Consider the following 17327-nt stretch of genomic DNA (forward strand, 5'->3'; position numbering starts at 1 on the left):
GGGAAGGGAAGGGAAGGGAAGGGAAGGGAAGGGAAGGGAAGGGAAGGGAAGGGAAGTTGGAGATGGTTTCTAAAGCAACAGAACCCTAAATAAATGGTCTGATTTTCCAAAGTGAAAAACATAAACTGAACAGCCCATGCAGATTTTTGCCAACTGTCACTGAGGTGGTATTTCTAAAATCTGGTGGAATGACTCATCCCAGAACAACAACTGTTGCCAACAAGGTCTTTCCTTCAGGTCTAGATATTTGAATAAGAGAGATACAAAACCAAAATGAACAGAAAAATCAGGGACAGCTTCTTGTCTTGGGGTTCAACTCTGAAGCTGCCCGTGAAGTTGCCCACTCTCCAAGGTGCCTCCCCAACATACTGAGTAGGCATCCAAGTGCTCCTCTGGGCCAAGGAAAGGATTGAGTAAACCTCCTGTTTATTAAACCAAACTCTTCCTTCTGCACCTAGTTGCCACCTCTCACAGCATGGATATGTGCAGGATTCATCCTCGTGATCCATTCTGCCCTCCACAGCAGCAAACATTACCAGGAGAAGCATGACCCTGCCAACAGGTAGCACAGTCCTCAAGTGGTTTGAGACAGACACCCTTAAACTCCGTGGGAGCAAGCCTAGACCAAAGACTCCACTGTTGTGCAGTAACTAAACACAGCCCTGTCAGCACCAATAAATGTCCTTCTTTGGCTGGTACAGAATGCAAAGATTTCAAAGATGCTTTCTGAAGCAGTGTTATTTTGCTGAATAATTTATGTCTCTGAATCTTCTGAAAATGAGCAGCATACACTTCAGTGCTGCAATAATACTATTCAGTGGAGACAGTGCACATTATGTTCAGTAAGCTCATTGCTTAAACACTGTTGCCATGACTATAAGAAAGTGATTATACTATTGTTTACAAGAGACTCTCAGTAAGTCATTACCACAGTAGCCAGAGTTTTGCCTCAAGTCAAAATTTTTCAGAAGGAAAAAAATAATCTCACAGGTATAATTAACTTTGTGATCAAGATAATCCATTGAAAGGCTTTGGAAACTGAACACATCTTACAGTGAGGAATGAAAATATGTAAGGGTCACCAGTGTCTCAGGACTGTTGACTTACTGGTTTCCTGACTGTTTTATGGGTAAATTCCACTGAGAAGAAAAGCCCTGCTAACTAAATAACAGTTATAACTAATTTTTAATTTATAGGGCAAGCACCAATATAAGAGTTCAACTGTGATGGGTAATGCTATAAAGACAAACCACTTTGTACATAACGTAAGGGGGAAAAAAAAAGACTTTAAAATATTGACTTAGAATAAACATTTGGGATTATGAAATATGGCTTTTCAGTGTCCTGGATTGAAATTGATACCCAGAACACTTAGTTCTGAATCCTCTAGTGCATATACATATACAAGAGTACATGACCTCTTTATCACAATAATGCACTGATGATCAGTAGTTTCCAAAACTAAGAAGCAATTCTGAAGCTGTCGGAAAGTCATCCTCACATTTCCTATGATCAGTAACAGGCCAGGAACACAAAGCAAAGAGATGATTAATAGAGTGCTGGACTAGGAGTCAGGAAATCTGGGCTCCATTCCCAGCTCTGCCACTGACCTGCTGTTTGGCCTTGGGCAAGACACTTGACCTTTCTGTGCTTCTGTTCCTCCTTCCATTCTTTGTCTATCTTGTCTCTTGAGGCACTGAGCTACACAGAGAAGGGCACAGATCTCACTGGGTGTTTGTATAACACCTACTTTAGGGAGGTGGCTGCAGAGATCTACAATAAAGCCAGGGTACCACCAGGATGACTCTTGCACAATAGCATGTTTTGTTTCAAAACAGAATGGCTGTGATGAACCCTCTTGCAGTTTCATCTGCTAGTCCAGGATCTTACAAAGTCTTTTAGCCAGCTTCAGGCTCAGGCAGCAGGTAAATGGATTTGCAAGATCGACATCCTCACTTGTCAGAAGCACTTTCACATTGATTCCTAATTGATACTAATTTTTCTCCACCTTGATTCAGCTAGGTTTGCAAGCACATCAGAATTATAACTGAGTGACATACATAAAAATAGCTACAGGAGCCATTTCTGAATACAAGGAATTTCTTCAAGGAAATGTCAACACCTGTAGGTGAAACCACAGGCATGAGGGTGTTTTCAAATTAAAACTAAAATAAATTATAATTTTTAGGTAAGTGTGTTGGAATTTTGCATAAATTATTCAATTAAGAAGTATTTCTCAGTGTTTTTCTCACCCTGAGCCATAAATGTGAACCATCTTCCATTACTACTAGATGGGCGGCAACACATGCAGGGCAAGGTAGCCCCCACCTGCTTTCAGTGGGGAGCAGCTGCAGCCTCAGAAAGAGCTGATGGCTTCTGTATATGCTCTCAGTTCCAGTCCCACTCTGCTCCCAGTTAGCTGAAGGATCAAGTACATGAGACTTGGACACAGAAGACTTAATTGGGAGATTAATTTGAGCACATATTGATGCAGAATCAGGAGCAAATCAACTAACGTAAATCAAGAAAATATAAAACATACACTTTCATGATCATTAAGAGAAAGTAAAAAATGCTTTTCTCTGCTAAAGAGAAGGGTCACTGCCACATCTTGCACTTTTATGGTGAATATTGGCCACATGGTGCCATGAAAACCTAGGTTTAGAGTCATGTGATTATGTAAAAGACTCATTCAGGTTTATATTTCCAATACTCAGATCTATGGGTCAAAGGCTGAAAAGCTGATTTGAAGCTCCACAAAGGCTTTGTCAAAGCAAACATTCAGAACTCCTGTTTTAGGCTCCATCAATAATGAATTTGGCTTCTGAGCAATAAAACTCACCATCACATTGCAATTCACTTTACAGAAGTGATAAATAGTATCTTTCATAGAAGAAACTGAGGTTTATGGAAGTGAAATAACAGGAGTAATCTGTTGAATAGATCCTAGAGTCAGAGTGGAAACACTTAGATTTCAGTTTACAGCATGCTAACCTAAAAGCGGTTGCCTGAGAGTTGCAGGTATTTTGGTTTAGTATTAATGTTGGCACTACAGTACAAATATGGACTGACTACCTGCATCTAAAAATACTTTGGAAGAACTGGACAAGGTATAACAAATTTACAAGTTGGCTCTCAAGTGGCTATAGGAAGCTTTCCAATGGGAATCTAGGGCAAAAATAGCTTATGCTTTTATTTAAAAGAAAAGAAAGCACAGAAAAAAATCCGTATCTTAGTACTGCTAAGTTGAAAATTTGATCCAAATCTCACTCGGCACCAGCTCCTTCTTTTCTGCAGCCAAGACTACTGCCTCTTTCACTGTTCAAAGCTGTTCCAAACTGAAGCAGCATGATATAGGTAAGGCCCTTTTCAGGTTTACAGATGGTGATTAAGATTTGTGGAAAATGCAGACCTATCTTACTCCTGCTGGGAGCACCACCACTGGGAATTCATACAGGGAAATACTGACATGCAGACACCAGAGAGAGGTCAAAGAACAAAGACTTTGTTCTTCTTCTCTTCAGAGCAGCCAGGTGGCCAGAGCTCTTCTAGGCACCACGCAGCTGATTGTGTGCCCTCTAAGATGGTACATAGTGGTTGCTTTAATCACCTGCTTGAATTCCAGCATGTGATCCTGTCAGGTCATTGTCATGTAGAGTTCAGCCTTCAGCAGAACCCAAGGTCCCATGGGCTAGTGAGACTGTACCACCAGAAAATCTAAAGCATAGAAGGGAAATAGTGGCACAGGAGGAGACACTTGCAAGACCACAGAGACACTTCCTGGCAGAGCTGGCACCTCTATGTCAGTTCTTTTTTAGCTAGAGCAGCTTGCCAGCTTCCAGCTCCTCCTACACCACATAAGGAGTGCAATATAAATGAAGCAGTGGAAATACCACCCTTCCCAAAGTTGTCAAAAGGACCTGGATGGAGCAATTCTTTTCCAATAGTGAGACAGTGGTGAACTTTCACTTTTATAAGGCAGCAGACTAATAAGAAAAGCAAACTACAACTGGCCTCTGAAGACAATATCTTGGTAGAAGGGACAGTTACAGCAGTTAGGAAGAGGAAGAGAGGCACTGTGGTCTTTCTTAACCTGCTGACTAGCCCAACTGCTGGGGCTTTTTTTGGTCACTGCAGCCTAACTGAACCCCACATACTCCTTCTGCAGGGAGTGCTCTTTGTGAGGGGAGAACTACCAAAAGTGAGGCGAGTCAAAATTTCGGCAAAACAGCTTCTCTGACTCAGACATACCTTTCTAAGGTTCAGATTTCCCCACAGAACAGCTCACATTTTTTGCTGGTGTCACACTTTTCAAAGTAGAACAAACGGAAGCTGAATATCACTTTCTTTTGTTGCGGTGCTACAGAAAAGGGACTCAATTTGAGTACTGCAGGGGATGCAAGGACTCTGTCAGAGGACATGCCACAACAGCCACCAATGTTAATAAACCCATGGGTTGGCCTTGGAGAGCACATCAAGTCCAGGCAGAGACATTGTTCCTCTGCTCACTGCCTACAGAAACTTTAGTGGTGGAAACTGTTAAACAGTTTCAGAATGGAGGAGACTTTCATTAAATGTATTCAAACCTGAAAAAGCTTTAAAGGGCTCAAGTGATTTGATGGGAGAGCTAGGCCTGAAAAGGCTCTTACATACTAGCATAAATTTCACAAATTCACTTGTTGAAATCCTCATTAAAAACAGCTTCTATGCAGCTTCCAGGGAGTCTTCTTGATTATGGTCTGGAAAATATTCTCACAGTTAAGGGAAACAAAGTTTTAAAATGGCACCCATGTCCATCCAAAGCAAATGGCTCTCAGCAGGACAGAGGACCTATAACAGCAGATCAATGTTTTCGACCCACATGTGCAACGTGACTTACTCCTTTTACCGGACTCAGCTACATAAATTGTGATTATCAGAACACAGCTTTGCTCCTGCAGAAGCCCAAGGAGCAAAGAGCAGTCCTTTATCTCACAAACAGAATATATCCGTTGCTTTCGCACCAAACTTTGTGTCAGTGAAAAGATTTCACTCTAGCTTTTCTGCTTTAATCCACGTGTGCTCACCACACCATAATGTCAGTTCACCCCACAGCTGGTCACCTTATCCTTCTTGCTTCAGAGTGCTTCCAAATATTATGTACATCCACAAAAACTGCAGGTATTTCTGCAGGGTACCCTGGCAGCCAAGCAGCAAACAAAACAAAGAATTTGGAAGATGGAGGTAAAGTGTCAGCTTGGGTAAAGATACCAGAGCACAATCGTTCATTTTAAAACACTCAAGGATCTTTAACATTAGAACAGAGAAGGCCAAATCTCAGCAAACAAAGTGTGGATCATAAAAAAAAAAAAAAAAAAAAAAAAAAAAAAAAAAAGAAAGTCCTAAGGAAATTAATTTAGGATCTCCACATTAAAAAACTGCCTAAATTGAGGTTTTATAAGTCAGTCTTGGCTCTTGGTACCAGTCAGGCAACCCTGTTTTTCACTGAGATCTTCTGGGAACTGGGACAAACCCATTGACTCTTCCAGATTTCTACAGCTGTGGATGAGAATTTGGGGGAGCAGAAGGAATCAACACATTCCCATCTTCCTTGGATACATCACTTTTATGGGATGGTTTTCCCTTTTTTCACCTACTTGCAGACTGCATCTGGGGAGCAGCTCACTTTCACAGTCACTTTTCGAAGTACAGAAAATATTAATGTATTTAATTGCTATTTTAAATGAATTCTTGTAATAATAAATTCAGCACAACCATGAGATGGGTGAAAGTAGAACAAGTCGCCTGTGACTGATGACAAACATCACTTAACACACTCAGAGCCATCGGGGCAATGGCTGCAATGGAAGAACCTGACCAGAATAATACACTAATGCCCATGAGACAGAATTCCCAGCTCTCACAGAGCAAAATAAGCAGTGCTCAGCCTGTGTCAGAAGGATGATGGAATGAATTGGCTGCCAGAGACTTGAAACTGCAATGCAAGAAGTTTGGTATTACCAGTTCAGTGCTTAAGGCTCTGAGGAATGCCCTCCAGAACTAACTGTTTACATATAACGTAAATAGTATAAACAGCTAAGTGCTGGAGGGCGTATACATACATACAGATGTATGTATAAAAGAAAGAATATTTTATCTGTTCCACTCTGCACCATGAAAAGTAACAACACCATATAAATAAACAAATGTCAGCTCTCGGGAAATGCATGAAGGCAGAAAGTACAAAAGCTAGCTGCGTCTCTCATTCACACACACCCACATCCATTGGTCCAGCTAAAAAAATCTGATCCCCAGTCTCCAATTAGAAAATGCTGTTGCTAAAGATACTTTCTCAAAAATCAAAGTAACAATGTTAAATTAAGGCCAAACCAAACTCCTCTAAAAACTCTCTCTTCTGCCAGTTTTAAACTGCCCACTGGGAACAGATAATTATCAAATAATAGTATCAACAATGTCAGATAATCACTTCAAGCTCTTTCATATGTTCAAGGAAACATTGTTTCAAATGTTACCAAGTGTCAAATATTTACTTTTGAGTCCAACTGTGTAAATGACCCATCCAGTGCCACTAAACACTGCAGGCACATGTGTAACAAGAGCAGTGGGACCTGCAAAGCAGAGGAAACAACCCAGCTGGGTTTTGAAGACAAAAGAGCGTCCTGGTAGCCAGAGCTCCCCAGCGAGAGTTATGACTGCCTTTGCACTTATCTTGGTGGAGCTGTGGGGTTTTTTTAGACTGGTGGACCTACGGCAAGGCATGTGGAGCTTTACATTCCCCTTGGAGTTGGCTGTGTGTCCAGTCTCACATGCTTAGTGTGAGACTCACACCCATGCTCCTGTCTTGCACTTCCCTGTGCTACAGCTGTACCTGCCACAACTGAAACTCAGAGCTGCCCCTTGTTCCAGGACCCTGTGCACCTCACTGGGTCTGTGAGGAATAAATCTGCAATTAGAGGAATAGTGCATATAAGGCTTCCACTGGATTTCCTCTTGAGAATCACCCCAGAGAGGATGAATTCTGCTTAGAGATTGTTCTCTTCCCATCCATTTATAATGCACAGGACAACAGGCTTAGTCTACCTCGTCCTTCCTCTTCAAGTCCTTCACCCTTGGAATAACTGGCAGAGGTAATTCCTTTTCCAGATATGGCTGGAGGAAAAGCAAGACTCTGTTCTTTCCCAGTCCATCCCTGCCCTCTGAATTTTCAAGAACAGGAACACAAAGCTGTAGTACCATAAAGCTTCTTGATCCTCAGCAACTTGAATTCACCCCACTCAGACACTGCGTGTTTTGCTATTCCTTGTTAATACTTGCAACACTGTTGTAAGGAGTTCTTGGTAAGGCAGAAGGGGTACCTCCACGACACAGAGGTGTGACTTTGAACCAATGACTTTCTCTGTTTCTTAATCAGAGCAGAGAATGAGGAATGCCAGTGTCAAGCATAGAGTGGGAGGATGGGCAGTGACCATTACAACAATGCTGTTTCATGAGCCAGCATTTACTCGATGTCAAAACATGGTTCAGGGCCCCAAATGTCATGCTCACTGAAGTCACACACCTTGTCAGCACGATTACCGAAGGCTGGAATGCAAAAATGATGGGGACTTTGTCAGACCTTTTGCTTCTCAAGGACACATGTCTGTGGAGTTTTCTGGGAGGTAATGCAACACGCAACATAGAGCAAGGGCCGTGTATAGCATCTCCAGCAAGCAGCCAGCTAATAGCTATTAGTGATATTTCAGAAACAAGGACAATCTCTCTGCACTTAGATGAAAATCTTTCGGTATCTTCTTGGGAGTTGTTTCATTTCACATTTCCAAACATCTGCCTCCATCTATTTCATAATAATAGTAACAACTAGCAAAAAATAAAATTCAAAACAAACAAACAAAACAAAACAAAAAACTCCACATAGGCCTGTTGCCTGATTTCAGAAAGTGAATTTTTCTGGGACGTACACTATTAGGCAAAAGCTTTTTTTTTTTTTTTTTTTTTTTTTCCAATAAGGCAAGTGTAAAACATTACATTAATACACACTGGAAAAATAAGATAATGGCTTTCTTGATTGTGACAAGGAATGTGGGGAGATTTAATCTGAGCACTGAGTCAGGTGGAAGCGCCTAAACTCCCCTCGGACACAATGTTATCGCATTTAACGCTTACATCATCACCCTCACGAATGATGCTGAGTAACGCAGCCCCAAACGTCGATCCACGCACTGCACGGGTAAGAAGGGAGAAACGACCACAAAGGTCCTGTTTTGGCATACGTCAGGCACTAAGAAAGATAAGTTTGATGTCTGGAGCAGAGGGAGCGATCTATTTTCAGCTGTTCGAATAGCAGCCGCGGGCCTATCAGGATGCAGTCACTCCTCTCCATGTTTCGCATGTGCGCCGAGAATTAAGAGTTGAGAGGCAGCACAGCGGAGCCTACGCCTTCGAAAGCGTGGTGCACTGACTGCTCGTAATAAAGTAACAGGAGACAAGGCTTCGCCTCCTTGACATGTTCAGAGCAATTTCCAGTTGAAAAAGGTCAGCGTATAATTTACAGAGCGGCAGTGCCTGGAAAACTCTCGTAACTCTGCTCCGCGAAACACTCCGGCTGACAATAACAACCTGAGTATCGCCGGCGAGGCCGGCGCTCGGAGCTGCCCCGCAGGCAGGGCACTCCGCTCCGGGCAGTGCCCGCTGCCCCGGGTGTAGGCACTGCCCGAGTTCCAGGGGCACGGCTGCGAAACGGCCTAAAATAGGCGCCCGAAGCCCCGGCGAACGGGATGGAGTGGGGCAAGGGGAACAATTCTGAACGCGGGTGGTACTCGAAGCGCTACTTTTCACCCTTGCTCGGGGACGCGCTGACAGCGTCGGCTGCCAGTGCCCTCCTCAAGGATGCCGCTGTCACCGCCTCGGCGAGGCGCGGCGGCAGAGGCGCGCGACGCGCTTTTAGTGCACAGCGTGATGCAAAAGACACCCCAAAGCAACACCCCAAGCAGTCCCAAAACCCCTTCGAAGAGCGCCCACACACGCCCTCAGCCCCCCGGGCTCGGCGCCTGCCCGCCGCTCCTCAGGCACTCGACGCCAGCGTGTGAGGAGCGGCGGGCAGGGCAGGGCAGGGCCCGGCCGCGGCGCGGCGGCCGAGCCCGCGGACACCGCCGGGCCCGCGGGACGGGCGGGCGGGGCGGGCGCCCCGCGGAGCGAGCGGGGCGCGGCGCGGCGCCTCCCCGCCGGCAGCGGGCGCTGTGACTCACCGCCAGGAGCGCCGAGGCGCGCTGCTCCCCCGCCGGCTGCTCCCCGTTGATGCCGCCGTTGCCGAGGAGGTGCTGGTGGTAGTCCGGGGGCGCCGCGCCGGCGGCAGCGGCGGCGGCGGGGGCGGCGGCCGCCTTGGGGTGCTTGCCGGCCTTGCGGGCGCCCTGCCCCTGCTGCACGAGGTGGAGGAGCTGCAAGGTGCTCTCCCGCTCGCGGTCGGAGCTCTCGGCGCGGCCCCGCTCGTAGCGCCCCTCGCAGCTGAGGTGGTGCTGGCGGCAGACGGCGATGCGGGCCCGCAGCCGCTCCACGATGGCGCTGTGCACCCGGGGCGCCGCCGGGCCCCCCCCCAGCAGCCCGGCCCCCAGCCCCGCGGCCTGGGGGGGAGCCGTGTCGCCCATCGCTGGCTGCCGGTCCTGGCCCTCCGGATGGGTCGGTCCTCACTGCCGCATGGAGGAGGGCGGGGGGGATGGGGGGGGAGGCGGGGGCAGCGGCGGGAGCCCGAGCCCGGGGGCTGGCGGCGGGGCGGAGGGCGGTCAGCCCCGCGCCCCCAGCCCACCCCCGCCCGGCCCCCGGGCGGTGACGGCCCCGCGGCGGGTTGACAGATCGGGGGGCGGGAGGGGGTCGCTAGGGCTGCGCCAGCATCGGCCGGCGGGAGGGGCGGGGGTCGGGGCCGGGCAGCCCCGGCCGAGGGGCGCCCGGTGAGGGGGGGACGGCGGGGCTCCGCCGGGGGAGGAGAACGGGGGAAAAAAAAAAAAAAGCCAAATAAAGCGAGCCGCTGCCTTCAAAATGAATCCCTGGACGAAGGAGCTCTCCGTCGGGAATGAGTGAGACTTGGCAGGTTTATTTGGTTTATTTTATTTCGGGGGAGCGGGGGGTTGTTATTCCTTGAAGTGAAAATTTAAGGCATTGCCGTGGTCGGCTGCGCGGAGAAACCCCCGGCGGACCGAAAATCTCGTAGGTTAGCTGGAGTGGGTTTGTTGGGATTTCTCTCTCTCCCTCTCTCTCTTTTTTTTTTTTTTTTTTTCTTTCAAGTCTTTAGTAAATGTGCAAATAAAGAGCCGGGGAAGGAGGAGAAAGAGGAGGAGGGTCGGGTTAGTTCAGTCTTTGTGCTTTCTCGTTTCTCTCGCCCGCTCGTTGCTGGCCACTCTGCGGCGTGGTGACTGTGTCCGGCTGGCTGCCACTAAACTGTAGTTCCTCTAAAAATCAGAGAGACAGATCCCCCAGTCCGGAACAATGTCAGTCAGTGGACTTCCAAACCACGCTTCGCCTTCACTTAATTCAGCCACTGGATAAATCCGTATTGCTTTCAGTGCTCATCTCCCCCCTTAGTATTAAGCAGCAAGCTACGGACACAGGCAAAGAACTCCTCTCGCGTACTTTCCCTTTTACTCCCAGATATTGAACAGTTTCAAGTACAGTTTCAAGAAAAGCACGGAGTAGGGGGGAGAAGGGGGAGAGGGAAAAAAACCCCAAACGAGCAACCCAGCCCCTCTTCAGACAGTAATTACAAACGGAGAGTTGCACTTACAAACTTCCAGCATTTTGCCCCCAGAACAGTCCAGCATCCACTTTTCCTTTGTGTTTTTGTATATTCCATGCCCGCGCCGGCGGGCGGGTGTTTGCCGGCGGGCTGTCGGCGCTGCCGGTGCCGGAGCTGCCCGCGGCCCCTCCGTGCGGCGCGGAGCGGAGCGGCGCGGGGGCGGGAGGCGGGTGTCACCGGCAGAGAGCGCGGCCGGGGACGCGGCGCCCGGGAGGCCGGGGCGAGGCGCGGAGCCTCCCAGCGGCCGCCGAGGGGAGTCGGGCTGCCGCTGCCGCTCCCCAGGAGGTATGTGCATGGGAGGAAGCCAAGGAAATCCCCGCTCCCCTCCTCGCCCTCTACCTGGGTGCCGGGCCGGGCGCAGAGCAGCTGCCGAGGAGCGCAGCCTCCCGCGCTCTCCCTCCTCCCCCGGCGGCGAGACCTTCAGGCGAGTACGAGGGAGTTCTCAAATAAATCACGGCGCTGCGCTCCTCTACCAGCTGGATTTCTCTGGAACAGACGGTATAAAAACAAGCAGTGCGTTCTAGGGCGCTCGCATGCACGGGACGAGTGCACGACACGAGGTCAGGCTCGGGATGTGGGAGCTCTGCGCGCTGACAGGAGCTTCTTGGGTGTCCAGGGCAAGTCACGTAGCGCCTGCACTGTGGTTCCTCCCCGGGAAAGCCGCAGGCTTGGTGCTTCTCTCGCCCGGCTCCTCTATTTAGAGCAGGGCAATTTTAGACTGCGAGATCTGGCCTCTGGAACTGGCCTTGCTGTAACTGGCAGCCGTCAGGTTCTGCGTGTTGCTGTAGGTGAGCGGTAAAGGAGGATGCAGAAATAGCTGGGAGCTGGCCGGCTTTATTAAAGCAATATGCTGTTGTACTACTGTGGCTGCATTAGCCAAATTCCCAAATACCTCTGGGAATAAAAATGTCCCCCAAGCACGCAGAGACACATCCCTGATGGAAAACCTCCAAGGTCTTTTGGGACTGTATAGCCCTTAGTAGATGGGTGCATTATCTCTCTCTCAGTTCTGCAACGGGTCCACTCAGAAAAATACAAAAAATTCATCTCAGCATACTGAGACCAATAAGCTGAGGATGAGGAAGAGCTGACAATAACCCTCACAGGTATTTTTATCCCCTTCCAAAGTCATGCAAATAAATACTTTAAATGCCAGTGATGAAGTGACACATTCCTGGAAAATCCCCCAGAATATAAAAGATATGCAGCATTAGACATACGGGAGATATAAAACCCCCCACTTTCATGACCCCCTCTCATGTGGCAACAAACATGAAGGTTTATTGCAAGATGTGGGATTCCAGGTTCTGGCTTGGTGAGCACCAGCCGGAGCCTCCAGCGCATTCAGACCCGTGTTTGTCTCAGCAAATGCTTTGAGACTTTGCTGAGGGATAAGGTCTGTGGGAGGGGTTTGGGACTGTGCTGCCTTCAGAGGAAGGCATTATTGCTAATAGGAAAAAGAGTTTTTTTGCTGTTGTTTAACCTTAAACAACTGAGGAAGAGTGGGTTATTATCTGATATGTAACAGCAGCTTGAATCTGTTGAGAACAGTGGGTTGGCACAGCTGGAAAATAAAATTAAATAATAATGTTTGTAAAATAATAGACAATGTTACCTTTGCCTCAGGCCTTGCTTTTTTTTTGTTCTGTACAGCTCAGATGTCATTGCTGTGTGTAAGAGGGTCAGTCACAGAACACACGTGCAACAGTAAAACACAAATCTCATGGAGAATAAGCGAGAGTGTTTTAAATGATGGCTTAGCTGTGTTTTTCAAAGTGACTGTGGGAATATGAAATCCATGGTGCTGCTCCAGAAGCTACCAAGACAGCTGGAGGAATTCTCTCTCCCTCTCTCTTACAAGACTTCGTAGAACTCAGAGAGTGATCTTTCCAAACAAAGATTTTTTTTTTTTCCCGTTTTAACTTTACACGTTTAAGATGCGCTTTTTGCCAAGCAGCATCTCGAGAGTTCGCTTTGCGGTTTGATCTCTCCTTTCCGAGGCGAGAGGCAGCCGGCTGCGGGGCTGCGCTGCGAGCTCCGCTCGCTCAAAGCGCAGCAAATGCTGCCCCTGGTGTTTCCGAGCAGGAAATACCCCACAGCCATCCCTCGGCTTTCCAGGTTTTGTTCAGAAGACCGTGGTGAATGTCACCAACCGTTGGGTACTGCCATCAGTAGGACTGGTTGGTTGCCAGTTTTCTTAAAAGCAAACGGTTCTTAACACGTTGTAACATCCCTTGTGATTAGTGGCATTCTCATAAGCACACTCAGCATAAAACAACATAACAGGTCCTTGAACAATTAATTACTTTATTCCTTCTGTTGACACTAATTTGTGGCCTTTTTACCTGACATTGTAATCTCATATGAACTGTTATGCTTGAGCATTTTTTCTGTTTGAATTCCCTACTGCTGTTGAAGCTCTGAGTTTCAGCAAAAAGCAGCAGCCCCCTCCAGATGAGAAAAGCACTTATTTGTGCTGCGTTCACAGACAGGAATTCTCACCATAGACATCCTATCTTGCTAATAACTTTGCCAGAATGGAACAAAAAACTGTGCTGAACCTGTGTCACCTAAAATCTTGAGCACATGCTTCAGTATCGGCACATGCCTCGTTCATCTGTGTTTAGAAATCACATATTAAATTGCTTCAAAGTTACATTAACTCCACTGGAACACCATATACTTAATATCAATCCTGCAGAAGACTTTCTGAACCCAAAGCTTTGATTTTTCAGCCATTTCCATTATTTACTTTCCAGTGAAGATTCTTTGCCCTCTGCCATTTTGATTTCCTGGGGTATTCCCAGCTAGGCTCGTGTATAATGCTGCTCACCTGGCAAATTGTTTAACTTTGAAGCAAAGCCTGACTGCACCTGAGTCAGTTTTCTCGTCTTTAAATTTTGGGCACAAGGTGCTTGCAATTGCTGCTCAGTTTAAACTGTAAAGTAAGCAATTGTGAACAGAGCATTTCTGGTTGGTTTTGTTTGTATGTCTTTTTTTTTATTTTAATATAATAATAATTAATGCAAGGAAATTGTGTTTATATCTTATTTAATAAAAAATACAGGAAGCAACCCCAAACAATCCCATGCCACCACTTACTACCTAGATGATTACCAACATTCACATCAATTACTCAGGGACATGGTGCCACTGATGGGGTTATTATCAGGTTCTTTTAATATAATTTCACATATTTGTCATATTATTCCTTGGCTGGTAGATCATAGTTTTCTACATTCTTCTGTCTAATCTGTAAATTCAGATTAGAAATTTGCATTTCTTGTTAATGCAGAATCAGAAAACTTTTTAAAGTCTACTTTGTGAGTGCTGGATATTCCTCTTGGAATGGTATTGTATTTACAAGTGTTTGTGTAGCACACATACACACTAGCCCACTCTGTTTATCCAGACAGACTTAAAAAAGGATAAAACTAGAAGTCTTTGTTTATCCAAATAAATGTAAACTAGAAGAGTTAAGCATGGGAATTGCCTGTAATTGCCCGCTGAAGTGCTAAAAATAGCTGCTTTTTGGAAACAGGAGAAGCCTTCACTGTTAAAAAAGTGGCAGTAACAGCTATCTACTATTAGCAAACAACTTACTTTCCAAAAACAGGACACAGGGAGAAAAGTAGTTTCTTTTCACACTTCACTGCAAGAACTGGACAGAATATAGACCAAAAAGAACTTCCTGTCCCAGAAGTACATTGTGTTAGTCAGTCTGATCCTATGCATAAATACCTCGTGTGAACTTCATCATTATCACAGTCTCTAGTTACAGAACTTAAACTAGAGCAGATTATCAAAACATTACAGGAACTAATGTAATTTCCAAGTATGATCATTAATCACCTGTGCAAAGTCTAATTGCATACTGAGCTCTCTTCATTGTTCCATTAAGACAGGTACTTTATCTTAATTAGAGCTACTGCTTCAAAAATTAACAGTAAAAACAATTTACAATATCCTACTGGAACAAACATTTTATTCTCTCACCTTCTAACTCCATTCAGTTTCTCTCATGTGGAAAAAAAAAAGCATGAAAGACTGGTCAGATTTCTAACTTCTCCCATCATTAGGTATTTGCACAATTTTTTTTCTGCTAGAAATATTCCTACTGATTGCTTCTATATATAGAAAGTCTCAGGGGTAAGAGTATTCTTTGTGCTTCATGCTGTACTAGCATTTGCAGATAAACCTGGAAAATTTGATCTAAATTTTTACATATTTACTCTTTTAAACAATTTTTAAACTTTGTGGTGAAGACAAATGTAAAAGTGATGTAATGACACTTCCTATTTGCTGTCTTTTAGAGACACTACAGATAGAACAACAGCCACAAAAGTATTATCACTTCCTCCATCTCAGTGAGGCAAATATCAGAGTTTAAGAGACACACAAAAACATCAGCTCCTGCCAAATCAAATATTTGTTTTTTACTGAAACAGAAATGAGTACTTTCAATTTAAAGCATTTTCTTAGTCCCACTGGTGATACCACAGCCAAGACAAGTAAACCTATGGAAGCACTTTCTACCTAGAAGTTCCAACAGAATGCTTTTGTATACCTGCTAGCAACAGAAAAAACAATGATCTGGAAAAAATGCTGTAGATAGTACATGCTTTTTAGGTGAATAAAGAGGACGTAAGAAACAAGTCTGGGATATCAAAAAATGAGTAGCATGGACCATTTCAATTTCCAGTCAAACTGTATGTATCCTTGAAATATTACCTGTAATCAGCAAGCCTGAGTTTCACAAACTTATTCGTTATTTCGGTAGTGAATTGTTTTAATGTAGCAAAATGAGAGATCAACCATTCATTTTGAAGTCATAGTCTTGAGGGTTTTCAGAAAATTCATATGGTAGCAAAAGTTAGGACCAGTCAGGAAGGCTCTAAGAGGACATATTCCATTACATGGTACAGAACTCATTTCATAATGGCTTTCCTTTGTAAGAATTAAGGTACACCAAATGTATGTTATGTTCTAGAGAAGCAAACCAAACGATACAGAGATTTTATTAACAGAAAGAAGTGTGGTATCAAAAACTAAAAGGGATCTATTCAAGATGGATTCTTGAGTACTTTTAAGTTGATGGGTATGTTCCCACCAATATTCTCAGAAGAACAGAGATGAGGGAGGAGAAGGAATTGAGAAGGGAACCTTCAGCTTTGGTAACCAGAGAGATAGGTATAAGACATACCAAACCTCAGAGTTTTATGTGTCTAACTCACAGATAAGATATTGAAATAATATCTTCAACGTAAGTTTACTTGAGAGCAAGTCTCAATGAAAGTTAAAAAATCTGTTTACTGGGAATTTTCATCTTGGTTTTGTATATCTTGTACCTGTATGTGGTACAAAGGAGTATAGATGCTACTAACTCAGCCTAATAGCATTTAAAACATTGCTGAATTTCAAGCTCTTAAAAAAGTAAAAGCAGTTAATTTCTCACAATGAATGCTAGAAAAAGAGTAGTGAATGATAAATCTAAGGTACAGTCTCTATGTAAAAAAGGCAGCAGATATTCATTGTTAAGCAATACATCTGCCAGCAGTTGCCTACCCAACTGGCATATCTGTTCCCATTAAAGTGGCAAAATAAATGTAGTGACTTCTTATGGACAAATCTATGAGAAATCAGGTTCCATTAGTTTTGCTGCTGAGAGTAACATGTTAGAAGGATTCAGAGTGTTAACAGTATCTTTCACTAACTTGCTCAGCCACAAAAGACTAATAGAGTATGTGCATACAGCAAGATGTAGGATTCAAAACACTGTGCCCTACATTTTACCTTAGGCTATATCTGATTCTTTTTATATGCACCCCAAATACAGGGACAGAAATGTTGCGGTGTGGGTTGACTTAGTTGGTTTCATCAATGTTAGTTAGCCTTATGCTCCCCCATGTGTCCCATTACCCCAAAAGTTCCCACCACTTGGCTCCCCAGTTATCTGTCAATCATCTCACCTCTCCCTGTTTTCTCCTTATTTGGTTCCATCAGTCCGAGTTTGTTCATACCTCTTCGGCTGTCAATCCTGTAACCACCCCCAGTTTCTTCCAGAAAGTTTTGTATCCATCACTCTAGTTTAGCTTTTCTATTTGTCCCCTGACTTTGTACCTACCCCTGCTACATTATCCATAGGTTGTTGTGTCCCTCTCGGTTTATCCCCGTTGGGCAAGACAGGTTTGCACCCCTGTCCACCTACCCTCTATTTAAGTTGCTGAAATAATTTCTTTGGCATTTGTCACTGCATCCCCCCAGAGGGCACCTTTCTTGCCATACCTGGGCAAATAAAGGACTCTTTGGGCTGGCATACAAGTGTCCTCTCTCATCTCTTCATCTCCTCTCAGCGTGCAGAGCTACCCAAGCTGCACACCCACGAGCAGCACTCAGCACCATCATGGGCAGACGATTCTCCCCGGAGGTGCCGCTCTTGTGGCGGCTACGCGGCCTCACGCGGGCTGTGCCGGCCCGACCCTTCCACCCGCCCGGGGCCATGGCAGGTCACCACTGCACAGGAACACTGAATAATTTGGGTTGG

General features: G+C 45.5%; 1 protein-coding gene across 1 annotated transcript in view; it reads right to left on the bottom strand.

The window, feature by feature from the left end:
• MAML2 (mastermind like transcriptional coactivator 2) overlaps positions 1-9736 on the bottom strand; it is a 210713-nt gene extending 200977 nt beyond the window's left edge. The window contains exon 1 of the mRNA XM_030269692.4: positions 9246-9736. Coding sequence (XP_030125552.3) covers positions 9246-9641 — 396 coding nt within the window. The 5' untranslated portion in view covers positions 9642-9736. The remainder of the gene's footprint in view (positions 1-9245) is intronic.
• Positions 9737-17327: the final 7591 nt, after the last annotated feature.

The sequence above is a fragment of the Taeniopygia guttata genome, chromosome 1 (assembly GCF_048771995.1).
Source record: "Taeniopygia guttata chromosome 1, bTaeGut7.mat, whole genome shotgun sequence".
In the NCBI taxonomy this organism is placed as follows: Eukaryota; Metazoa; Chordata; class Aves; order Passeriformes; family Estrildidae; genus Taeniopygia; species Taeniopygia guttata.